The sequence below is a fragment of the Coturnix japonica genome, chromosome 1, assembly GCF_001577835.2.
Source record: "Coturnix japonica isolate 7356 chromosome 1, Coturnix japonica 2.1, whole genome shotgun sequence".
Taxonomy (NCBI): domain Eukaryota; kingdom Metazoa; phylum Chordata; class Aves; order Galliformes; family Phasianidae; genus Coturnix; species Coturnix japonica.
In genome coordinates, this window is record NC_029516.1 from 56590059 (window position 1) to 56616058 (window position 26000).

A 26000-nucleotide genomic window follows, 5' to 3' on the forward strand; every position below is an offset into this window, starting at 1 on the left:
TGCAGGAGACTTTCCTCCTCCCTCCTGTAAATGTTCCAACCCAGGGTTTGTGAAATACTATACTTACAATTTGTGCAAGCCCTGATTTATTACTCAAGGTCATTTTCTTTTCATAAGGAGGGGGAAAAAAAGCATTACTAATTTTCTAGTATCACTGAGCATTCTTCATAAGCCTGCCCAAAACAAATCTGCTCATGATTACTGAATCATAAGATTAGAAGGGTCATACAACCAGACCTCTTTCTCAGTATGCTGGAGGTTACCTGCAGCACAGTAGTAAAGTAGGACCTGGGGACTCTTTTAGAGCTGTCAGCATGTCCCATTATATTTACACAGCGTGAAAAGTAATAGATATGATGCCAGGGAGTATCTATGCTTATTGCTGTCATATAAGATGGTGGAAGAGGGAATTTAGAGCCTCTGAAAACTGTCCATTACATGTAAGTATCCTGTCAATTTCTTGCCAAAGAATCTTGTGCTTATTGCAGGTTGGATGTCAGTGCAGCCCGGCCTAAAATGGACTTGAAGGTTTAAATAACGGTAGCCCCAATTGAACAAGGTTCTTAAGCACTTCTATAACTGTAGCTCATAGATATGCTGTAGAACTTTTCTAAGCTTATTTATCTATATCCATAGCAAAAGACTTCAAGTCTTATTTTACGTGAAAACTTGAACGTTGTAGATGTGGAACAGTAATGGAAAATAGTTGGTACTGTGTCAAGTTGAATCTCCTGCTGGTTTTCAATGGTGTATGTCTGCATGTATAATTATAAATCACTGTCTTGGCTTTAAGTGCTCATATCCTATATCAAACTGGATCCTGAATGCATCTCATGACATGACTGAGACATGAAAGCATTTCTGGAGATGTTATACCAAGTGACACTTGTGCTTTCACTTTATTTACTAAACACGTTTTTTAATATGTCATCTTTTCTTAGTAGCCACATAGAAAACACTAAGTTAATTCATTTTCTTTTTGTAAACATACATAGTCAACTGCTATAGAAGTTTCAAATCCAAAGAATAAACCAAGGTCTGATTTTAGCATGACACAATCCACTGACATGCGACAGTCTTGACCTCTTCAATAAAGAACTGCATAGAGGAGACAATTACTTTTTGTCTTAGAAACCAGGAGACAGAAATCAGATTTAGTATCTTAGCAGAAGACAAAACTTGCAGTATATTGATCCAGTTGTTTATTGAATTCAATGAACCTTCAATGGTCAGCAGCTCAAGAGGCTTGTCCCAGTCCACTGAAGAATTTCTTCTCCCAGGGGTTTGAAGAGTTCCTGTTGGAAACACTTTCTCCACCATCAGCCCCCTGACAATGCCTTGACAGAGAACCATATTAGGAAATGGGATTGTTGAGAATGGCATTTGGGAACTCCAATGAGCATGTCTCCTAGGGAAAGTCCACAACAGTAAGCTGCTTATTGAGTGCACAGAGCCCTTTCCTGGCTGACAAGTCTGTTTCAGAGGTCATCCAGAGAGGGCTATCATTCTTTAGGGAGGTGGAAACTACTCAGTGCTATTAATGTTTTTTTCCTGGCTGTCCTCAGGAATAGAACTGTAAGCTCAGCATGACCATGAAAGGGATTGCACATGACCAAAAGATTATGATGAAGTATCTCCCATGTCTTTACCACCTCCAATGCCTGGAATTCTCTCTTTCCCTTTTTTGCCTCCCACTCTATACTTCAGGTCTCTCTTCTCAACTCAGTTTTTGCCTGTTTTCCTAGTAATAGCCTAACAGATTTCACTGTGATCCAGGAAAGAAACAATTGACTTCTAGATCTGCCTTCAGCCATCTTCCTGTCTGTCTTAGTTTCAGCTGGGACTGAATTGTTTTCTTCAGAGTGTCTAGTATGATGCTATGTTTTGATTCTGGGAGAAAAACCATGTTGATAACACACCAGTGTGTACTGTACAGAGCCAAGGCCATTCCAGTGTCTCAGCAAAGGGCTGGGGGTGTGGAGGGCAAGAAGATAGGAGGGGACAGAATCAGTATAGCTGATTTAAATTGGCTAAAGGCATATTCCATATCATATGACAGGATGCATAAGGGGAGTATTGAAGGGGGTGGAAGTTCATCTCCCTCTCTTCTGCTCACTAGATGGCTATATATATATATATTACAATATACATTTTTATATGTATTTAAATTATTATAACTTATATTCTTTATCTTACCTCTTATTAAATAGTTTTATCTCAGCCCATGAGTTCTACTTTGTATTTTTGTATTTTTGTTGTTATTCTTTTCCCCATTGCACTGGGAATAGGGAAAGGGAGCCACCTGCAAGGTTAAAGCACAGCATCTTCAGAATTGTAGAACAGTTGAGCTTGGAAGGAATCCCTGGAGAATGTCTAGTCTACCTTCTCTGCTTAGAATAGTTATTAGAGCATGCTGACCATGGTGTTGCTCAGGTTTTGAGTACCTCCTTATTTATCTGAACATGTGAAATTACTTTCTGACTGTAATAATAGTGTATAAGTCTGGTCTGCACTGTAGATTTTGGAGAACACTTGTGCCTACTGATAGTTAAGTCAGGGCTGCAAAGGTGTGTAATTTCTGACCAAAGGAGTGTGATAGGACACCTAAAATATTAGTAAAAATGCACAGGATATTGAGTTTTGGATATGATGGGTGAGCATATTCCAACCCTGCAAAGTACAGATTTCAGGAACAGCTGTATCTAGACCTCAAGTGTATAGCGCACTGACAGTTTTAGGCTGGTGAAAGAGAGATGTTATCTTATTCTCTATGTGAGATTGCAAAGTAGTGAATGAGTGATGTTCCAAGGATTATTTTTCCTTTTCATATTTTCCAAGACCATAGAGCAAAGTTTACTATATTAATGGGTGGAGCAGAAAAACAAGTTGCTATAAATCTAAGTAAAGCTATTATGTACTAATGAGATTCTGTGTCTATTGGCCTTTACAATACATTTTCCATTTTATTCTATGATAGGTGCTGTGATCAGTATTACAGCACTGCACCTTTTCCCCCTAATGAGGGCTCTATTTGGACTCTCTACAATGATTTATCCTAGTGTTTGTGAATGTGACTGGAAGTTCCTAAACCATACCATATTCACACACTCAACCTAAAGTTATCTTTGCACTAAAAACGTTCTCCCTTTTGAACACCACATGAACTTGCTAAGAAAGAAAAGTATGCTTTATTTATATGCAGACCTGTGTACAAAGGAATAGTCTTAGCAAAATTTTTGTATGGTAGAAATTAAAGATTTATGTTCTGAATATTGCCTAAGATAGGGTCCCGAAGGTTAATAGCCATAACATGACAGAGGTTTGTATCAGCCATCTACTGTTACTGTTAAGGATTTCAACCTTTTAAATCACTGCTTGTTGCAAGTAGTTGAACTAGTAGAACTATAAGTCAAAACACTATCTCCTATAAATATTCCTATTTTTAACCGGTCTAGAATCATAACACTTTCATACGCTGGCAATAAATTTTCTTAATTCCTTTGGCTATTTTACAAAATATCTTTATCTAGTTAATTTACACTTGTATTTACGCATCTGAGCGCATGACTCCACTAAGGATAACATTCAAATAGGATAGAAAACCAGTTTCTCTATTACACAGTTGTAAAGGGTAGTGATTTGAATTAAAAAATACGAGGGAGGGAGGAGGGAGGGAGGTGTAGGGAGGGAGGGAGGGAGGGAGGAAGGAAGAAGGAACAGGAAAGGAAGGAAGGGAAGGAAGGAGGAGGTAAGAAGGAAGGAAGGAAGGAAGGGAAGAAGGAAAGGAAGGAAGGAAGGAAGGAAGGAAGGAAGGAAGGAAGGAAGAAGGAAGGAAGGAAGAAGGAAAGGAAGGAAGGAAGGAAGGAAAGGAAGGAAGAAGGAAAGGAAGAGAAGGAAGGAAGGAAGGAAGGAAGGAAGGAAGGAAGGAAGGAAGGAAGGAAGGAAGGAAGGAAGGAAGGAAGGAAGGAAGGTTAAGAAAGACTCAATCTTCACAACTAAGGTGCTATCAGGTATTATTCTATTGATCAAAAATTTGCTCAAACATAAGCTAGCTTCTGATGTAAGAGTATCAGTTATTATGTTGTAAGTTAAACATTGTAAGTACCAATTGACAAATCCACCACAAACTTGAAATTCAGTTCCTATTCCTTAGCATTCCAGAACTGTCTTTATAAGCGGGATTTGACAAGATTATTAGAAAAGTTCTAGGGTCCTTCTATATAAATTAAGATGCAATATGCAGGTAGACAGTCTCCAGATTGAAAAAGATCATTTCCTTCTCTTCAAAGAGCATAAACTTTAGACTTCTGGCCACATCACTCTAAAGATGCTAAGTACTGCCTGTGTGAAAGCCAACAAAATCTGAGAACTGCTTTGAAACATTAAATTAACCCAGACTTTGTCCAACTTCAGCAACTATATACCACAAGCGTAAAAACTATATGTCTTTGATTTTGAAGCTCAATAGATGTCTTTCCTCTTTTTACAGAGACTGAAACTGAAAATGCTCTACCACCTCCAGGTCAGTATGAACCAAAAAAAACAGTAGTGTTCTAATACTAACAAGAGAATTGCATGGGACTAGAAACTACATAGCCATAATACATTTTATGTTCATTGTCTTTCTGAAAGTAAGGAGACAATAAGCATGGTAAGAAATCCTGTCCAAGTGAGATATTCTCACTTTGTGTTTCTTCCATGTCCGTTTGTTGTTGTGCTTTGTTTTTTTGTTTTGTTTTGTTTTGTTTTTTTTTAACAGATTTAGTTTTTTGTTTAAGATACTTGATATTTGCATAAGAATGAAAATGTACATTTCTGTATAAATTTCCCATCGGTGTACTAGATGACTGTTCAAATTCCATGGTTAAATTATTCTGTCTTCTTTGATGGTGAACAAGATTTAACTACCAAAATAATCCCTTTCATTTCCCATTGAAGGAAGGAAGGTGAACTTTGAATAAAGATGATAGAATCAAGCATGAGATTCATCTTACTGAATTCTAGCCATCTGAAGATTTGGTGTTTTGTCTAAGCTGGTCAACAGTGCTCTGTCTATAACCAGTAGAGAAGATCCGAGGCCATGCCTGCTCATCTAATGGACATTTCCTGGGAAATGAAACTAAAATGTCACTGTCTGTCTATGTTTACATAATTGCATCAATGAGTGTAGAAGACTTGGAGGGTGAATACTTTCAAGGAAGTTAAAGTTAGGTGAGATGAAACTCATGCAAAAGGGCTGGAGTTTCATATATAGCTGAAGTTCTGTGCAAAGTATTTGTTTTGGGGGAGATGGAAAATTAGGAAAACCTAGTGGATCTGAGGTACACTGAGAAACATATTCTCATATGCTGGTTAATACATACATCTGATATACTTCTCTAATTTAATTATTTGGTGAGTTTATTCTCTCTGCATCTACTTGATCAGCGGTACAAAATAGATACTTCCCAGTTCACCTGTTAAACCTGCATTTACTAACTGTCTTGCAAATTTTCATTTTACACAGCTAATTCAAGATACTTTTGTTTAAATTATATACCTTTTCATTTTTAAAAATGACAATGTATGAAGACAGTAGGATAATTTGCCACAAAGAGTTTCATGTTTAAATAACCCACAAGAATGCTTCACTTAAATAATTTATTGGACATATTCAGCATTTTGAACTATACCAGGAAATTTCTGAGAAGCCATTGTAACAGTTTCATCTAGATTCCATTGTCAGGTTGTCAGGCTGTATACTTGGTCCTGAATGAGGCTTTCAAATGGAATTTAAACCTGCTACCACCTTCCAAGAATAGTGAATTTTCCCAGTCCTAGTTACTAATGGGAAGGTAATGTGTTAGTATAGCAGAATCACCACTAAAAGGGAATGTTTGACAGACAGCAATTTTCCTGACAGTTGGACCTTGGAAACTTCTGGCAAGCAGAAACAGCTAAGGAGTCTGTCACACTTACAGAATATGGGCTTGTCTTCTTCACTTCAAGTTTTATTTTCATAGTTACTGTAGCTATGTACAAATGAGCAAGAAAAGGGCAATCAAATCCCCTGGCTCTTGCAATTGTTCCCTACAGGACAAAAAAGTTATCTATCTTAGCTACACCTTAATGTTGTAAGACCATTGGCCTTCATTTAAACCCAAGATATACCAGGACTTTAGCAGGTAAATTAACTAGAGAATATTATTTTTTCACTGTAACTATATTATTGAGTGTATATACTTTGAAGGCAGTACAACTCATATGATTTGACAAGTCTCTGAATTTGCTTTGTACGCAAACTGTATGAGGTAGTAAACCAAAGGCAATAGGAATATTAACAAAAAATCCAATGATGAATTTGATGTTATTAAATCTACAGTCCAAGTTGTCTCACTCATAGAATGTTAGATATTTTGTATACACCTCTTTGGAGTACATGGTGAGATATCAATGCTTCTGGTAAAATAAAAATATATATATATATATATATATGCAAATCAAATAGCCTAGGAAAGATGGTAGTGAAGAAGATAATGAGAAATAATCAAGGACACTCTCAACACACTGTCTCTCTGTGCTGTTTTAAGGACAAACCAGTTAGGCAGTGGAGTTCTGGTTAGTAGCTGGCAGTAACTCATGTCTGATCTGAGTCTGTTCATATTAACAGAGTTACTTAATTATTTTCAAAGGCTTTAATATATAACACCAAGAGCAGATGACTAACAATTGCTGCTTTCAAAACAAAACAAAAACCAAAACCAGTATTTTGCTTTTACTGAGTACAGGAACATCAAATTCTTGTGACTCATTCAAAATGTAGAAAATGTATTGGTATGCATGCAATGGTAAAAAAAAATAATAATAATAATAATTAAAAAAAAGTTTTAAAGGATTACAGATAGAATATTGATATAATTTTTAATTCTGGGTAAGTTTTTCTTTTTTACTTTAAGATCCTCTCAAAAATATACTTGTACTTCCTACACAGAACAAAACGTACAACAGGATGGTGGAACTGAAAAGGGTAAAGGTGAGTCCAAAATCATATTTCAAAAATTGACAGCAAAAAAGACATTCTGAAATGCTGTTCTGGTGTTTGTTATATTGCTTGGGTTATAACTCAGGAATTTGGTGCCAAATTTTAAAAGCGTGATGTGCAGCTTCCTAGATCCTCGTTCTGCATGACTTTTCTAGCACAAGGAAACTAGGATGCTTATGAGTATCTTCAGAAAGTCTGTGAACAAGACTGACATTGTTTAGCACCAGTATTTATAAAGAATGCTTTCTTAATAGATTAAATTTCAAGTGCATTGCATGAGCAGAAGGACATCTTCCTACTAAAGTGAATGTTGGCTCTGACCAACCTTGCTTAAATTCAGCTACTGTGCACACTAATTGCTTTTAATTAGTGGGGAAAAACTCCTATCAATCTAAGCTGTTCCTATTCTACCAGATACTTGATACTGCAAGATCCACCTTTCAGCAAAGTAGAGTTCACACATTCATTAGAAATAAATAAATAAATAAATACATCTATATTGCTTTTCCATCTAAGAAAAAGAAATTCCTCCCTTCCTCTTCATCGCTGGAAGTCCAGTGACTGAGGTCTTTACAAGTTCTGAAAAATGCCTCTGAGGACAGTTTCCTGTTAACAAACCCCAAACTGTTCCACTACCAACACATCTGAAAATGTGCTCTGTTTGCAGTACAAATTTTACATTGCTGAGATTAGACTCCAGCTCTGTTTGCAGCTCTTCTAGTTAAGAAGATATGTTTTGAGGGAACTGGGTCAAATTCCACTTCTTTTTGTACTCCCTGCTAAAGCAGAATTCAAACAGCTCAGTAGCTTATTTTGAAATGGATAATCTTTTTGTTTTTCATTCTCAGAGAGGGTTAAACCAGAGCAAAATATACTTACAACAGATGTAATGCTTGTTTTATTTTGTTGGTTTTTTTGATTTGGTACAGTTACACTTTTGATGGCAAATCAAGAAATGGCTTGCTTGAGAATACATTCTGCCTTTCGATCTCTTAGACAAAATCTTGCCTTTTAGAGGCACTGGATTCACACTTGAAACTTGGAAATTTATTTGGTGAAGTCATGCATGGCCATTTTTCTCAGCAAAATAAAAATGCACTGAGAGTACGTGATTCAAGTATTCCTTAGAATATGACAGTGACGAACCAGGCTTCAGCGCATGTTGTTTTGCTACCTATTTTTTCATTGAGCAATTATTTTGACAAACAACATTTTGTGTGAGTAATCAAATCTGTCATCTTGGTAATGCAAACATAATTCAGGAATAATTTGCATGCCTAATGATAAGAAAAAGATGAAGGTCTTGCCTCAGGCTATTCTAGTAGTTAGTTCTGCTTGGTTTAATTTTGTTGTGAGAAATGTTTGTTCCTGAACTGAACATGCACAGTGCTCTCTCCACTGCATACAAGTCTACATTTCATTGAACTAGAAAGAAAACATGGTAGGTATCACATGAAATACTTCAGTTGTCTTTTTATACATTATTTTATCATTTCTGTTTTGAATTTTGTGAAGAATGTGGGAATTTAAAAAAAAAAATAAAATAAAAAAGTAAATGCTTTATTGGTGCTCAGCATATTTAGGAGGATTATGCTGCCCCTTTTTTTTTTTGAGATTCTTCTATGGGAAGTGTTTCCAGTTTCAATTCACAGAGGCTGTAGCCACCTCAGTAGGAATTCCAGTGAAAATCTGAATAACAGTATGTAGAAAAGATGACTTTCTGTTGAACTGTCAACTTTGCAAATTAATGTGGATGTCAGTGCCAGACACCCAGCATTCTCAGCAGTACTATTTGCCTTTTTTCTTTTTTAATGACAGAAATATATATATTTGTTGCATGGCATTACACAGTTTCTCCTATCAGCTCCTGCTTTGTTGCAGGGTATCACCAAACAGGGGACAGTACATTTTCTGAGAGTGATTTCTTCACGTTTGTTTGACAGAAGAAAATCTTTCTAATTGTTACCATAACACACAAAAGGGGAAAATCTTGTTTCTCCCGTTTGTCCAAAATCAATATGAGTTGAAGACAGAAAAACCTGGAGGTTAGATTCTGCGTAAGCTATCCTTAAAGCTATTTCTCTAGTTTCAGAAATAACAAATTTGGGTACTTCCCTGAGTGGATTTAATATAGGAAACATTTCATACCTGAATTCCACAGTGATTTTCTGACACTGTATGTTAGAAACTGTGATTTGTTTGTTATTAAGTTATAAGAAACAGCACATTGGAATCTGGGGCAGCCCTCTGCAGCACAGTCAGACAGTGCCTGAATGTATTATCTAGATAAGAAAGGTTGGTCCATAATTATGGGGTCTATATTTTTCCCCTAATTTCTCAGACAAAGTTAGTTGCAGAAGTGAGGAAATAAAGTACGTTATCCCGTGTGTCTGTCTTACTGTTCTGTTTCTCTGTGGTAGTTACTGTCTATGTGAAATTAAATATTTATGGTCCTTTATGTTCACTGTAAAGTTAAAAAAAATGGAGGATGAGTCATAAAGTCTTTATCTTGTCATTACTTTGCAGTAAATCAGCAGCTTACAGCAGAGGTTGTGTGCGTACAGAATTTTTTATAGTATCCCTAGTTTGAAAAATATCTGCATTTAGTAAAAAATTCAGGATACTTAAGAGCATACATTTTATCTTCAGATCAAAATGTCATTCACCAAATTGACTACATTATCCTATTATCATTCATTTTACCTCTGGTTTTGTTTTTAATTTTAGCATTATCTTAAACATTGATTACCGTTATAATTGTGTTTCCAGTTGCTGGAGTAAATGAATTTTAATATCAATTTGCTCATTCCTTTTTAGGTCCAATCCAGCTATTCAGAGAGCTACTCAGATTTCTGCATGATTTACTGATATCTTTTCTCTAGGTTCCATCCAATCATCTACTAAAACATTTGCATGTTTCATTCTTCTTATTTCTCCAGGTTTCACTTATCCATTCATTTCTCTACTAAAACTTCCATTGCTGATGTATGTACTTCAGTTACAGAGCCAAGTACCCCTTGATAGTAGCGCTGAGCACTCTTGGCAAATCAGATGGGTATCTGAAGGCAGCTAAATTTCAAAACTCTTAGAAGAGTCAAAGTGTGCTCAGTAATTTCAGCAAAAACTAAAACATTGGAACCAGTTGGCTAAGTTATTGTGCATTTATTTACGTAGAATGAAAACAGTGGTTCACTCTTTGTGATATTTATCTATCTCCTGCCTTAGCCCCAAATGCTCACTCCAATGTGCGGTACTACAAAAAATGTTAGGGTACTCTGAACACTTTTGCAGCTGCAAAGGAGTGTCTCTGCCCTATTCACCTCTCTTTCTCAGTCATCAATGAGCAGCGGCAAGAGATCAGCAAAGAAAGATTAATATCTTTACCAGCTCAGCTCACCAATTAAATCAAATTTGAGGTGCTGCTCCAGGAGCGTTCATTTAGTTGCTAGAATAATATGTTCAGAAAACTGACATGATTTATTATTACCGTGCTTTCATTGAAAATCAACATATTCGATATCAGCTTAGTCCAAATGGAAGGTGAAGGTGCAGGTGGTGAGAATGTGTCCACATAAGCCATGCATTTGTTTTTTTGTTTTTTTGTTTTTTGTTTTTTTTATGAATAAAAAATCATGTTTCTAAGATAATATATTAATCCTTCATCTGTAGGCCTACAATTAAAACTTATATCCTCTTGCCAAGGGATTTCTTTTTTAAAAGAAATTTGGTGAATTGTTAAAAAGGAATGAGTAAAATGTTATGGCTAAGTAGTTAAATTCTGTCAGACCTTCAACTAGCTATCAGTAATTAATCAAGCATAAAATTTAATAAGACCAGATTTTTTAAAATATATAATTAAATTTTATGTGGTTCCTTTTGCCATTCCTACTGCATTTGTCCTTGAAAAAATAGAGACAAATTAGGACTTTAAGTGAAAATCAAAGGATAATTTAAAGTAAATCACTGATTCTTGAAACCTAAATCTGAAAAAAATTATTCTATTTCGGATAACTTTTCCTCCACTTTGAAATGTTCACCAGATTATTTTCCATTACATTATAAAAGACTTGTCATTATCTTCACTTTAAGTACGTATTAAACCCTAAATATGTATTTAGTTTATTCTAGCTTTTCAACTGTTTCACAGGTAATTTTTTTATTTTATTAGATTTATTATTCTATTTTAACATACTAAAATCTTCTGCACTTTTTATCATACATTCCTATCTTTGATAGTCCCAGTAAACGTCTAAAATCCAAAGACATTTAGGAGAGTATTGTAAAAATTATCTTCATCTTATTCTGGATTTCTGATAAGCATGATTATAGTATTTGAGTTTTAATGTCAGTTTCATGTTTTTCAGATTCTTGGCTTCTACAAATAGGTATACGTAACTGTACTTTTATTAGATTAAGCAGATTAAGCATTTTAAAACACCTGAATAGCATTTGTTTCTAGTGATTTTATGCCTGATGATTGCCATTTAGTGTAATTAGAAGGAAAATCCTGTGGGGTGATAATAGTTCAATCTGTATTTTAAGGCATTATTCTATGGTATGTGAAAAAATAAAAATAAAAATATTTATTTGTTGCATTTTAGATAGTGATATTCTAATAAGTAAATAATAAAGTATAATCATAGGAAACTATTTTTTACTGTTGCATACCTTGATCTAATGATGTTGAATGCATATATGGTACACATTTTAATTGCAGACATGGACATCAGAGAAATGGCATCATCCTCAGGTCAGATATGTGATTGACCTTGATTTCATTGTGGCTTTTTTTGTATTTACTGCGGATTACATCTCTAACAAACAGAACCACTCAGCAGCTTCCATATAAACTCATGATTTAATAATAGATCACAGTTCACATCTCATTTTTCTTCTACTTGCTTGAAACATTAAGGTTTACCATTTCAGCTACTGAATTATGCAAAGCTTTCTTCATCAGTTTGAAGCTTCCATTGTGAATGCTCCCGACCATTATGATTTTTCCCCTTCTTTTGCAGGTTTTACATTTTCACATTTGCTTTTAAGCAGATGATCGACTGTGCTTAGAGTTTCTTTATGTGTTTTTTTATTTGTATTTCTTTTCACAGACGAAGATGACACTTCAGTTAGCCCACCACCAGCAGGTTAGGACCATGATAGTTTTTTTTATGTGTATGTATGTATGGATTTTTCTCTTGTCTATTAATGAACAGAGTCCAACCATTTGGAATGAATTCAAAACATACTCATTAGAGAATAAGATTTCTGAGGTGTCCTAAATTAATTTAATCCATGTTCAGAAGTACAAGACCTTCATACCAGACAAGTTTATTTCTGAACGTGTTTTGAATTGTAGTTAGAACTTCTGCCACTGGAAGGTAAAATATTAGTTAGCAGCTCTGAAGGCATCCATCTTAACTGTTACTGTTGAAACAATAAGGAAAGCATTCTTAAGGTTTGTCCTGAGAGCAAATTCCAGAATTACAAATAAAATAGATGCCTTATGATTTCAAAATACATTTATCCATAGAATCGTCTATCATCTCTCTTTAGGCCATAAGCCTTACAAGTTGCCTGCAATACAGGTAGTTTTAATTTACCACTTCAAGATGGCAGATTAAATGTCTTTAGTTGCTGGCGGAAGAAGAAAAGTGACAGCACAGGGATCATTCATGGTTGTGTTGACATTGGCAAGACTTCCACATGTCTTTGTTTGTATTAAGCAAACATGGTTTGCTTAATATGTCTTTTAAAGGGATTAAACTTGAATGAAACAGACATTTTGAACATTAAGGTGCACTGTAGTGTGTCAAATGAAAAACTTTTATTTTTGCTTTAAAAAATAAAGACTTTTTAAAAAACATGGTTTTAGTCATCTTCAATGTGTTAAATTTTCCTGATTCGTTTTAAAAAATGGCATTGTTAACCATGGGCTGCATGCCATCTGAAAAATCAGTAGCAGTGCATTGATCAACAGTGGTAGAGATTCTCACTGATAATAGCTAAAAATATAAATAAGGCTTTAAATCACAAAACTCTGTCTTGTAATTTCAGCTATTAATAATAATAATATTCAGCTTAAACAATTAGACAAATTCAACAGTTCAAAATACTATCCCCTCAGATAAATCTTGAATAACGTAAAGATATCTGTCATTTAGAAACACCCCAATGGATGAGTAAACTATCAGCTTCAAAAAACCCTTCTAAATATAAAATACTACAAAGGAAATCTTGAGAGGAAATAGAATTAAATTTCAGCTTTCCAGAGTAATTGGGGAAAAAAAATCTGACTTTTTTTTCCTCAGGTGTTTACTTCCTTTTTCTGGTATTGAAATAGTTTCTCAGGGATATAGTTCTAGGTATTTATTCTGATCTTCTTGCATGAAGAATCATTGTTCTTAAAATTCTCATGACCTGAGGTCAGTTTAATTGTGATCTCTGAGCTGGTGTCATCTAAATTGCTCTTCCCTTTCAGATGGGATGTCTAAGCCAGCGGAAAGAAAAGATTCAGGTGAGACCTCCTGAACACCACATTGAAACAGTTCAAATTTTATATGATACAATGATTATTAAGGAGTTATTTCTTAGACTGTACTTTTTTTTAATTCCACTTTTACGCAGTAACAAACATTAACTTTTCAAATGCTTTTCAAAATTAGAAACTTAAGTAGTTTTCTAGTAGTTAAGCTGGGAGAGAGAAGACTCTGATGTACCAGACAGGACACATACCAGACACATACATACATACCTATCTATCTGCATGTGTTTCCATACGGATAGATACACAACTATTCCCTTCCTCCTCAGCCTACAGGTTGACAGTGGCTTACCTGAATCTCATATACAGGCCCCAGGAAACTGTAGGAGAGTGGTTTCTTCTCACAGCTCAAAGGATGGTGGGGAGAACTTAGCAAAGACATAACCTCTTTCTTCCTACTCTGCCAGGTAACGCATACTTTGCCCAGTTTTGTGGTTTCAGGATTTGCAAGCACTGGAACAAAATGAGCAGCAAGTACTTCAACCATGGTTACTGAACTGGTGTAACAGCCTATGCCAGACCTGCAAGCTAACGTCAAACCTACTTTCTGTTCTCACTGTTGAATTGACAGGAAAAAGCTAATATCCAGAGATGATGATAATATTTCTGCATTACGTGTTACCAAATTAACGAGTCTATGTATACCTCTTTCATTTATTAATATCCATTTTCCATTTCACCCCGTGGTGTCTCAGGTTCATTCATTACTCCACCTGACCAGTTCCTATTTCAAGCATTGTCAGATCCTTCTGTTCATACCTGTAACTCTCACTTATTCTCGTGTTACATCTTTCCATATACTAGTATACCATACCATCATAATTTAAATAGTTTGTACAGAGAGTAGATATAGATATGTATCTATATATTGCTCTGTGCATGTGTGTCTGTGTTTGTTTCCATATATGTGTATATACGTGTGTATATACATGTATGTTTTGTACAAGCAGAAATATACAGAACTACTAGGCATTCCAGCCAAATTCATTGAAAGAGCTAGAGACAAAAATCCTATAGACGAGCTATCCAGCATTTCTATGTCCCTCTGAAATTTCTTACAGGCTTAAGGACAATAAAAACAGTTGAGTTGTGTCTTCCTACTGTTGTTGTGAGTTGTGTTTCATTTGTCACCAGTGGCAATTTTCATGAGTTGAAAAGGATCCCGTAGCAGTTACCTCTTTGTGACAGGCAATTTTATCTTCTGGAAAATGAGCTCCTGTGGAAAATACTGAAGAGGGAAAACGACTTTAAATTTCAAGAACAAAATTGAATAGCTGGAAAATGATGCTTAATTAGTTTATTATTTTTACTAGTATTCAAACAAAACCCAAAAGAGTATTGGATAAGTAACAAAAATCTACCTCTGATTCAGAAAGAACTAGAAGTCCAATGGGAACAAGGAACGCAGCTCCGGTTTGAAAGTTATAGCCTCCTTTGTTTGATTTAGTCATATGTATACACATTTGCTCTGTTATTCCATGCTAGCACTGGCTTTACTCAGTCTATCCTATTCACTAACCAGAAATCCTCAAATAAGGAAAGAAATGTGCCATTTGGACTCCACAAATTCTTTCTCAGAACATGAGACTTTGCCTTTTGAACTGGAGGGATTCTCTTTTGGAACGGACAGACTGCCACTCTCACGCTTTCCCTGTCTTCTCTGTTAGGAATTAGCTCTGAGCAGTTTTGCATGTATTTACCAATGATATAGCTGCACAGCACAAAGCCCTGGATGGTGAGATATCAGAAACATCATAAACATACAGCTGTGCTAACGTGGTTTTCTGACTTGGAAAAACTGCTCACCTGCCTATTGCCCCACAGTAACTGTTCTTTGTTCTCTTTCATTTCCAAAATCTCTTTCCAGAAGAGAACATGCTCTGCCTGAATGTGTAACAGAATCATTTCCATCTGACAAACTATTTATCTCTAATGATTTACTCCCAAACTCTCTGTTTCTATCATAGAGAACAAAGCTGAGAAGTAAGATTCATCACTGGTATATTTCGTGAACAAAAAGGAAAAACTACCTTGTACAGTCAGCTGAGTTTGAGATTTGCAGAGACCCGCAGGAACTATCATCATCTGTGTATGTGTGTGCTTACAGCTGTTTGTGTTTTCAGAACTTCCACCTCCATTTTCCATTCTGAAAAACAAAGAGCTATTTGTCTATTACTTCTATAAAACACTCATGGTTGAATGCTGGTGCCATTCGATTTGCTCATTACCTGCCTTGGCTGATCAGGTTGCCCTGTCTTCCACTCTGAGAGTTTCATTTTCTATTACTACAGAGGTAGCATTCTTTCAGGAACTGTACACAAATGTGACAGCCAAGCAGTGGATGTCAATGTGAGCAAACACATATCTTTCAGGACATCTGAAGAGGGAGGTAATAGGGTTAGAGAGTTTAGTGTGCTCAGGTAAGTGCGTTTTGGAGGGAGTAAAACATTGGCAGATAATTGATCTTTTCCTCTTTCTCTATATCTCAGTATGGTCTATTGGAGAAGGTGCTCCAGAAGAGACAGAAAAACGTGATGACTCCCAGAGATCCACTTTATTCGTTGAAAAACCTCAGAGTGGTACAGTGAGTGTTGGTAAGTGATTTGAAACAAAATCAAAAGCCATTTCTGGAGAGAGAAACACAGAGACTGGAAAGATGTACGGGTGGTTCAGGTAGCACTCGGCTTCTGCCCTCAGCTACAAATACTCCTACTGATTTTAGCTGAATGCGAACTCCTCCTTGAAGGCAAAACAGAATGTACAAAAAGAAGCAAAAAAAAAAAAAAAAGAAAGAAAGAAATGTGTACAAATGCGACAAAGCAGCCACAAGTTCCTCAATAACTGTGTTGTTTTTTCTCTTTTTTCCAAGGTGGGAATATTACATTTATAGCCAAAGTAGAAGCCAAAGATCTTCTCCGAAAGCCAAATGTTAAGTGGTTTAAAGGAAAATGGATGGACCTGGCCAGCAAAGCAGGGAAGCACCTGCAGCTGAAGGAGTCATTTGAGCGTCACACGAAGGTTTGTCTTTGGTTTTCCTTCATACAGGAGCAAAGCTTCAACGAGAGCTTAAAGATCAGTTTCTGACAACAGGCAGAATTTTAAGTGAAGCAGATTCTAAACCTGGCTTCACCATTGAGTTTTGTGTCATGATCTCCAGTTCCAAGCAGAAAACTTTTCTGCTCTCCCAGAACAGGACATGTGGTGGTTTGGAAATCAGCGTTTTCAGTTGCTTTTTTGAGTTTCAGTTTCTTTTCATGATCCTTTATTCAAGTTATACCTTACTCCTTTAGGTTTGGGTCTGGAAGGCAAAACTTTCTATCTGTTTCATGCGTATGCATGTCCCACATTAATAAGCAATTACATTTGATTTTTAGATTCACACATTTGAGATGCACATCATTCAAGCTAAGGAGAATTATGCAGGGAACTATCGCTGTGAGGTTTCTTATAAGGACAAGTTTGACAGTTGCTCTTTTGACCTTGAAGTCACTGGTAAGATTCCAATTGTATTTGTAAAGCTTTATAAATATGTAGTTTTTTCTTTCTTTCTTTCTTTCTTTTTTCCTTTTTTTCTTTCTTTCTTTTATTTTTTTTTAAACTTGGAATTCAACATAATTTTGTTTAGAATCTTTAAATGAAGCAATGTTCAGTCATAGCAAGGAAGAAATCTTTAGCACAGGATGCACAGAATTAAGCATCTGTATCTTCTTGTTTAAATAGACATTGAGATAGCAAGTATGTGAAACATTTAGGTTAGATCCAAGCTGGCAGATAAGTCTACTGAATTAAAATCAGGCTCTGACACACAAGAGGGAGGAGCAGGCCTTGGGCTATTCAGAGAGGGAGAATTCAACTGGCAGGATCTGAAGGGAGAGTGAGTTGGTTCAGGCATGGATTTCTGGGATTTGTACCCTGCTCATGTATGGTGCAGTAATACTTTAGAAAGCCACAGTTCTTCCACAATGCCCCAAAATAAAGAATAGCCTGATATGAAGAGTGCTGCACTGTAATAGATCTGACTCTGGCTAACATTACCCTGCAGTCTTTCCTTTTCCTTCAGGAGCACAAGAGTGCACATGAGTGCACATGAGCAGCCCAAGAAAGACGAATGTCTTCCAAAATTCCATGGCCATCAGCTAGTGAACAACATAGTTATGCACTTGAGTACAACACACCTAGCATATAGCCCAGACCAGGTTGGAAACAGGCCTACATTAGGGGACACAGTAGGCATGCGTGCTCAGAGACCCACTAGGCCAGCATGACTCTGTCCATGCACTCCCTGTGGATCAGAACCTCTTAATCTGATTAAGACTGGCACAAATGAATAATTCACACAAAGAGGATTCACCCTTAAATGAAGAATCAGTGCCTTTTTCCTCTGATGCTCTACACACAGAGAAAGTGAAATGCAAGTGAAGGAGAGAACATTGGCAATAAGAAAAGTCCAGTGCAGTGTACAGGCAGGAGGGGGATTGTGAGAAAAACACCACTAGGACAGATCTTCTATGCAGAACTGCAGGAGATAGGCCAGAGAAATGCACTGAGTAAACCTGGATTGGTGTCAAGCAGCTTGGCATTTACCAGAACTTAATGCCTAAGGAACGCTAACTGTGATCACTTAGCAAGTTTCTTGAACACATTTCTCATGCCAAATTTCATTACTTATGTCAACTACATCAATTTCAAATTATGTCAGGTTATGTTTTTAACCTCTGTCCTACTGCTGCTTCACAGAATCCTCTCAGGCTGCTCCATCCATTGACATCAGATCTGCTTTCAAAAGAAGGTAACTTCAAACAGTGATCCTGCGAAACCCCTCAGTAATGGATGTGGTAGCGTATGGAACTCCTCTCTATTCTGGCAGGCAGTTGTATAGGGTATCTTCAGAATGGTTTTGAAAATAAAGATTAAAGAACTGGGGCTTAAGGTAATGGGTAGAATTAACTAGTTAAAATTCATTGATAGAATCCCCTGAAACTGTGGTGTTACTGCTTTAAGCGAAGGTGTAATATTCAAAGATATTAACTATCTGTTACTTCAGAGGTTTTAAAAATTATATTTTCATTCTCTATGATATTCCACCATGTTTCCTGAAAATTGTGAGCTATGATATGAATGATTCTGATCCAAGTCCTGCACTGATAAAAAGCAGAGAAAAAATTCACATTGATTTCAGCAAGACCAGAGCTGGCCTTGTTGTACTCTGGAGTAAGGAAGTGTCATATGTCCATCTCTGTAAAAAAACTTCAAATGATATACAAAATGATATTTAAAAATATGAAATATACACTAATATATATGAAATATACATAAAATATACTGAAATATTGCAGAGGCAGTAATGTAAAGTACTGTGTCTGAAGTCTGTCATAGTTATTTAACTTTGTTATAAAACAGTAATTAATACCGGTATAAAGATGTCACCTTTATGTCCTACAAGTGTAGAAGTATTCAGACAGAAAATGTTTTATAAACATAAAATGAATGCAGCTGATTAATTCACACATGTAGGCAAAGTTGTGACTAAAGATTAACTACTTTTGTTTAGAAATATTTGATTTAAAGAGTAAAGAGAAAAAACATTATATTAAAGGTGCGCACTTTTTACTTCTGTATATCTTTTTAAAAATGCAATAATAGGGGGCAATTCTGCCCCACAGGATGAGGATATCTCTGAATATTCTCTGTTTTTGTAAGGGATACTTTGTATACAAAATACAAGATAAAATACTGATACCATCTGACTTAACATTAGTGGGATTTTGACCATAGTGTTTACAAACATTAAGGGAATTATCTTGTTTACATGCATTTTAACGATACAATTTTACTGCTTAAAGTCACATCATAGAAATATATGCACCTTCAAAACCCAATGATTTCATCTGTAAAAATGTAAAATGTGCTGTTTTTAACTGATTTTTCCCTTCATTTAGAGAGAAACATTAAGTCTTAATTATATGCTTCGCAGTCTGGTATTTGACATACGCTGTTAAAAGCACCAAACAGCAATGCAAATCTTTGTTTTACATTCACAGCATAAGATCAGCACAAGCCCTTTGTTTTTATACGCATATGATATGGAAATGAAAAACAAAGCTCATTGTGTTGACTAGCTCACATTTATTTGTGTTACTGTAATCTAACACAAATCCGGGCAAATTTATGTATGCAGTTACAAAAATTTGCCATCAAAGTATACTGCAATACAAGCAATACAAACCTTTGTGTTACTTTTCACAAGTGCCTAAGGTAAGATAACTTGTGTGAAAAAGAATACAAGTTTGTGTTGATTTTACACCATTAGTTGTGTGTCTGGACAGTGTTGAGTATGAGAGACATGAAGAGAGTTTGCAATGTGTGTCATTTATGTCTTTCTGTATTAAACAAAGATTTGATCTTTTTCTATTAATAACAGCGGTGATGGACAAGACGATGCAGGAGAACTTGACTTTAGTGGTCTCCTGAAACGTAGGTGAGAACCAAGTGATGCAGTGAGCAGGTGTGGATTGCAAACCATTAGGTTCGCACACAGAAAGAGTCAGGTGTAGCATTAATAACTTCTTAAGACTTTTCTGACGTTTCTTTTTTTTTTTTTTTATGTTTCTAACTGTCATTCTCATGCTATAATATGCAAATGTTCATTTAATTCTACCTTTAAGTGTGTTGAAAAGAAAATTCAGACTTGAGTCTACCAGGAGAAAAGTGAGCCACAACATAAAGAGACCGATAACATTTAATCTACTTGCTATTTCTTTTGTGTTTGCATGGAGTCTCAAGGGGGAGAATTTCCTACACAGGGATGAGCAGTTCAGAAAATTGGTTTGGGTGCAAGAGCAAAAAGACGCAATGGTTAGATTAACCTATTCACATAATTTGGTGCTAGCACTTTAGTATGAAAAAATATATATTGTTTTCAAACAGTAGAGATCTCTATTAATTCATTTTTACCTACTATTTCAATATATGAGCACAAATATTCAGTGATCGTTCATTCAACTACTAACTTTTAAATGGGAAAACAAGGATGTGTGTTTCTCTTGTTCACCTCGAGAATATGATGATACGATAGCTATGCTGTTAGCTATTTCAAACTGTAAACCCAGTTTAGTTTCTTATTAGATTAAGACAATTCCTGGAAATGAAGATATGGCCTTACACAACCTTCATCTAAGTTAATTAGTTAAATTCTAATTAAAAAAAAAATTATATATATATATATATATATATATAATTATATATATAAATATATAATTAAAAATATCTGCCATAAAAACCAATGACTCTGAAAGAGAAAAACCAAGTATACAATAGCAATTACATTGTAAAATTCAGAGCAGGCTTGAGAGCTATAATGGGAAGAAAAGTATTTAGTCAACTGAAGTAAGAGTGAAGTGAAAGCAGGGAGATTGAAGGAAAAGAAAATACTACCTGAACCAATTCAAATCCACCAGGTCTTTTTTTTCTAAACCTTTTCATCCCTAACTAGGATCTTCAGATTGATTTTTTTATCCTGCTAATACAACTTACCATAACAGATCTCACAACAGCCTGTGGTGTGTTTAATTAGCAACATGAGTTGCATGTAAGAGTTGCATGGGGTTTTTGTGGAAAGAGAAGTGTGAAAAAGAATCACTGTAACTTCATTAACAACTAACGTGTTTTATAAGATAAATACTATATAGCCATACAAGTGTGGCATAAGAATTTTGTGGTTAATGTGAAAAGCAAACTTCTAATTCATAAACATCACTACTTAATAGTAGTGAAAGTGGTACATCACCTCCTTGCTCCAAGCACTCAGATGCAGCCTCTTAGTTATGAGCTCAATTAAATGGTAAGACTGCTACTTAGACCTTAGTGTGGATATTGGTATCCATTTCAATTGTAAAAATATGTTTCTGCATTTCAGTTTTCAAAAAGAAATTGTTGCAGGTGCACTCCCTCTCTTTTGTATGGTCATGCTACCAAGAAGAGAGCTAATTTTTCACATGTGGTGCATAATACTTAAAAAAATGTCTGTTTTTATTAAACACACACACACACACACACAAAGGCTACCTGCACAGAATCTATACATTGCCTTTGTGCTTTTCTTGAAGAAAGACCAATCCATTTTTATACCAGTACTCTGCTCTGTAACGGGTTATACTTCAATTCAGTAAGAGCCTGGAATTTCACAAGGCACTAAATCTCAAAAAACACACATTTAGGTATTATTTCTTAAAAGTGCATCTTTCAGCAGCATGCACATTTTCGTGGGTAAGATCTGCAAGCACTTTTGTGGAGAGATCAATCCATTGAGAAAATCTGCAGCAACATTTGCCTGCTACACACAGCAGAAACTATCTTGATCCCAGAACAAGGTTGGTTTACCCTGTTTCAAAATCTGTACTCCAGTTATGCAAGAGGAAAAAAATATATATTTTGGAATAAATTATTTCAAACTGCTTGAAAATCAAGATGATCTCATCGATCCTCGTTCTCAACTACTGCTTGATTTAAAGGGGCTCATTATCTCAAACCCCATGGAACTCAGCTGCACTTAGAACAGACAGGAGTTGCATGGCAAGTGGCCAGTGCCGGGAAAGGAGAATGACACTCCAGCAGGTGTGTCAGCTTACGCATAGGTTTGAAAGCTGATCTCATCTTATTGTCACGCAGAACGAATCTCACCAAAGCTCCAGCACCCACAGAACATAGTCCATCTTCAGTAATTGTGAGCACAGAATAATAAATAAATAAATAAATAAATAGAAACCCAAAATATGAAATTACATAGCATAGATTTTCTAAGAATTACTCAGAGCTATCGGTGTCAATATTTCAAACATGATCCAATTTTATTTTATTTTTTCACCTTTAGAAAATATCACTGGCTAATTATGAAAATTAGAAAGTCTCACAAATTAAACAGCAAAGTGTTTTTCCATAAGTACTCATACAACACTACAGGGATCCCCAGTGTTGTTTCTGTATTATTATTAAACAAAATTCTGTGACTTGTTAGCGCTCAGCTCTAACAGTGTCATGGCAAATCTCACTCTCTTTTTCATTTGTTTCTTAACTCTTTATTTTCATATTCTATTATGAAAACACTCAAAACAATGATTTCACTAAACTGATACAATCAAGTCAGACTGGTCCTGGCCTGAGCTTAATGATCCTGCAGAAAGAAAAAGTCTAGATTTCAGCTCAATTTCCTAGATTGTTTCAGCAGTTCAATTTGAGCTAAGCTGTCATTCTCAAAAACTGCCATTTTGTTTAGGGCACTTTCATTTTTTCCCTCATCTAATAGTTGGCTGTCTTAGCCTAGAGCTGGAGATAGTAAGTAGGATATCATAAGATAACTGTGATGGTATTCACACAGGCCTCTAAAACATTTCCCATTCTTAAGACAGAGATAAACACGGAAGCCATCAGACCCATCTTGCAAGCCCAAGCTGGTCGAGAATCTCCAGTTCCTATCCATACTCTTGATTTAAGGGACTCTTAGAAGAGCTGGTATACACAGATTCCCTTGGATTACATTATGTCCTCTCATTGGTCACCACATGCAACAGTTATAGGGTCTCCAAGTTGAAAACCATTTTTGTGTAACTGAAATGTATGGATTAGACTCAGATCTTAGTAGTACTGTCCTAAATCTTCCTCGATTCTAGTAAAGTTACAACAAGTAAAACCAATTTAAGCAGGTATGCATCTGTAGTACTACATTTTTAAACCAGTTCTATACTATGATGAAGAAACACAACATTTCTCATTGCTGGTTACATCAGAAATTGCCAAACAAAAACTTATATCCAAACTCTGGAGCAGTGTAAACTAAGGTGTGAATGTCATTCTCAACTACACCACTTGTACTGAGTGGAACTGGGGCTTGAATTCACTTATTTACAGATGTTTGGAAAGCTTGATGTCAAAGTGAAATTAAAAATATGATGGTAGCCTTCAAATTTTGAGCAAAACATTTCTAATATCACCATGGATTCAATTCCACCCTTTTTTCTGGTATGAAAAGGTCTCACTAACTCTTCTCCCACAATTTTATTTTGCCACTGTTAGGGAGGTTAAACAGCAAGAAGAAGAACCTGAGGTAGATGTGTGGGAGCTCCTGAAGAATGCCAACCCTAGTGAATATGAGAAAATTGCTTTTCAGTATGGTATCACTGACCTGAGAGGCATGTTGAAGCGTCTGAAGCGCATGCGCAGGGAGGTGAAGAAGAGTGCAGGTATGGATAAGGCAAAATATTATTATGTTCAGTAGCCAAACATAACTATGCATCATATAAACCCAGACTTACTGTATTACCCTTACCCTTACCCCTACCTCTATCCCTACATGTCTGGTGCGAGGAAAGGGCTGGAAGCTGATGCACAAATTGTTCAGCTTGAAGAAAGAGCTATTTTCTACCCAGGTTCATCACAGGGAGGTGCTGGAAATTTGTAATGGAAAAAGAGCACCCATCAGCACCTGGCACCAGCTTTTCTAGTTCCTCTCAGAAGTTCCAAGATGAGTAGGATGTGGCTACCAGTCACGTCAGGATTTTTCAGTAGACGTGGTTTTACCTACAAAAAGGTCCTCACACAGTGTGTAAAATGCCTCTATAATGACATGCTGACAATAGAATGTTATTCACCCCATGACACCTTTACTATGAATTGAAATCCCTTAAATTGTGAGAAGTTACTTTAAATAAAATATTCCATTCAGGTTTTGTAATTCTACTACTGCTGTCTCAACATATTCAGTCTTCTGCAATTAGACATACACATGATATAAACCTTACCAGAAGCTAATTTAGCTATTGGCAGTATTTTTGAGGCACCGTTTATTTTTGAGCCACAGATTATCTGCTCCCCTGGGTTTAACATTTGTAGCTGTCAGTAGCTAAATGTTGATGCTAAAGTGTTTTGAAATGTTTGAGTTCTGACCTTACCTTTTCCAGAACAACTTGGTCTATATTTGCCCATCTAAAATAATCATTTTGAAAAGCTCCACTAGGATTCGCAAAGTGACATCTTTTGCCTGGTTTCATGTATTTTTGCAAATGTTTTGCAACCAAAATATCTGTCACAGTTGGAGCTGCTTTGCAGACTACAGAAAATAAGTTTGGCTTGTAGACAAACCATTCATTTTCATTCTGAACAAAATTTTTAGATTGAAATTCTTTGTTAACTCAAGTGGTGTGGCTCGTAAAGAGGTTCTTTCTATTGGATTCATTCTAGATACTTGCACTGCTCCAGTTGTATACAATTATACTCTGAAGTAAAGATTCTCAGCAAGCTGCCAAAGTTACATCTACCCAGTCCTAATCAGAACCATATCATACTGCAAAGTCATGAGGAGATATTAACTAGATCAGGATAAACTGAACTGCATTACTCTGCAGTTTTACTGTCACTATTTCTAGGGAAAAATAAAACAACACCTGACTTTTCTGAACCAGCCTAAAAATGTAGAGTGATACATAAGATGGAATGTATATATTCTGATAACTCATGAGATATATGTAATGTCATTTCAGCATTCATATCATTTATTTTCTGATCTTCATGTACAATAACATCTCTCTTCCACAACAGCATTTGCCAAAGGACTTGACCCTGCATACCAGGTGGATAAAGGAGGCAAAGTTAGATTCATGGTGGAGCTAGCAGATCCAACAGTGGAACTTAAATGGTATAAAAATGGCCAAGAAATACGACCAAGTGCAAAGTAAGTGATTGTATGTAGGCAATAAAACATGTGCATATATGTTTCCTTGACAACTGTCTCACATAGATCTATACCTTTGATCAGGCTTGCACCAATTTTATTTCTGACATTCCATTACAGTGAAAAAGCAGGTAAAATATGCTATATTGTTCATGACCCAAAAATGCTGTTAACATAGATTGTGTGTTTTATCTCGAGAGAAGAGAGTTAAAGATCATTAACAAATCATATAGCCATTTCCTGCTTGGTAGTTTAAAACAAAAACAAAACCAGGAAGCATTTTGAAAAAATAAGTCTCTTGTTCTCAGTTCTATGTTAGAATAAGGTCAGAATCTTTCTGTAGTAATTGGTTACTAAAAGGAGAGATCTTTAACATAATGCCTACCTGCCTCATAAACTACCTATAAAATTCTCTCTAATCAACACTGTCTATTAATTAGGTAATCAGCTGCAGGGAGTGAGGCTTTTTTTCTCTCTCCACTATTTGGTTAACACAATGAAGCCAGCAACCTGAGTTAGTTCTTAGCAATTTTAGTCACAATCTACTGTGCCCAAGCTTTTCCATTATCTGTGTCACTTATGTATTGGTTTACACTCTGGATTTACCTATAATAAGCAAGAAGCTTCTTGGATACAAGTAGAGCAATGGCTGGAACTTGAGCCCAATCCCTGATGTTCTCATACCTTTCAAAACCTGGAGTACAAAATCCCATTCC

The 26000-nt window shown here is 35.9% G+C and overlaps 1 protein-coding gene across 5 annotated transcripts in view; it reads left to right on the forward strand.

Annotated features, from left to right (window-relative positions):
- Positions 1-26000, forward strand: part of MYBPC1 (myosin binding protein C1) — a 71287-nt gene that overhangs the window by 15401 nt on the left and 29886 nt on the right. For 4 of the 5 annotated variants that reach the window (XM_032445805.1, XM_032445810.1, XM_015867405.2 and 1 more), the window contains exons 2-10: positions 4490-4522; positions 6971-7012; positions 16052-16156; positions 16432-16580; positions 16937-17054; positions 18300-18351; positions 19984-20040; positions 23631-23797; positions 25152-25284. In XM_032445805.1, coding sequence (XP_032301696.1) covers positions 4490-4522; positions 6971-7012; positions 16052-16156; positions 16432-16580; positions 16937-17054; positions 18300-18351; positions 19984-20040; positions 23631-23797; positions 25152-25284 — 856 coding nt within the window. Of the gene's footprint in view, positions 1-4489; positions 4523-6970; positions 7013-13489; positions 13536-16051; positions 16157-16431; positions 16581-16936; positions 17055-18299; positions 18352-19983; positions 20041-23630; positions 23798-25151; positions 25285-26000 lie in introns of those variants that run through there. The other variant, XM_032445816.1, reaches the window with a different exon arrangement.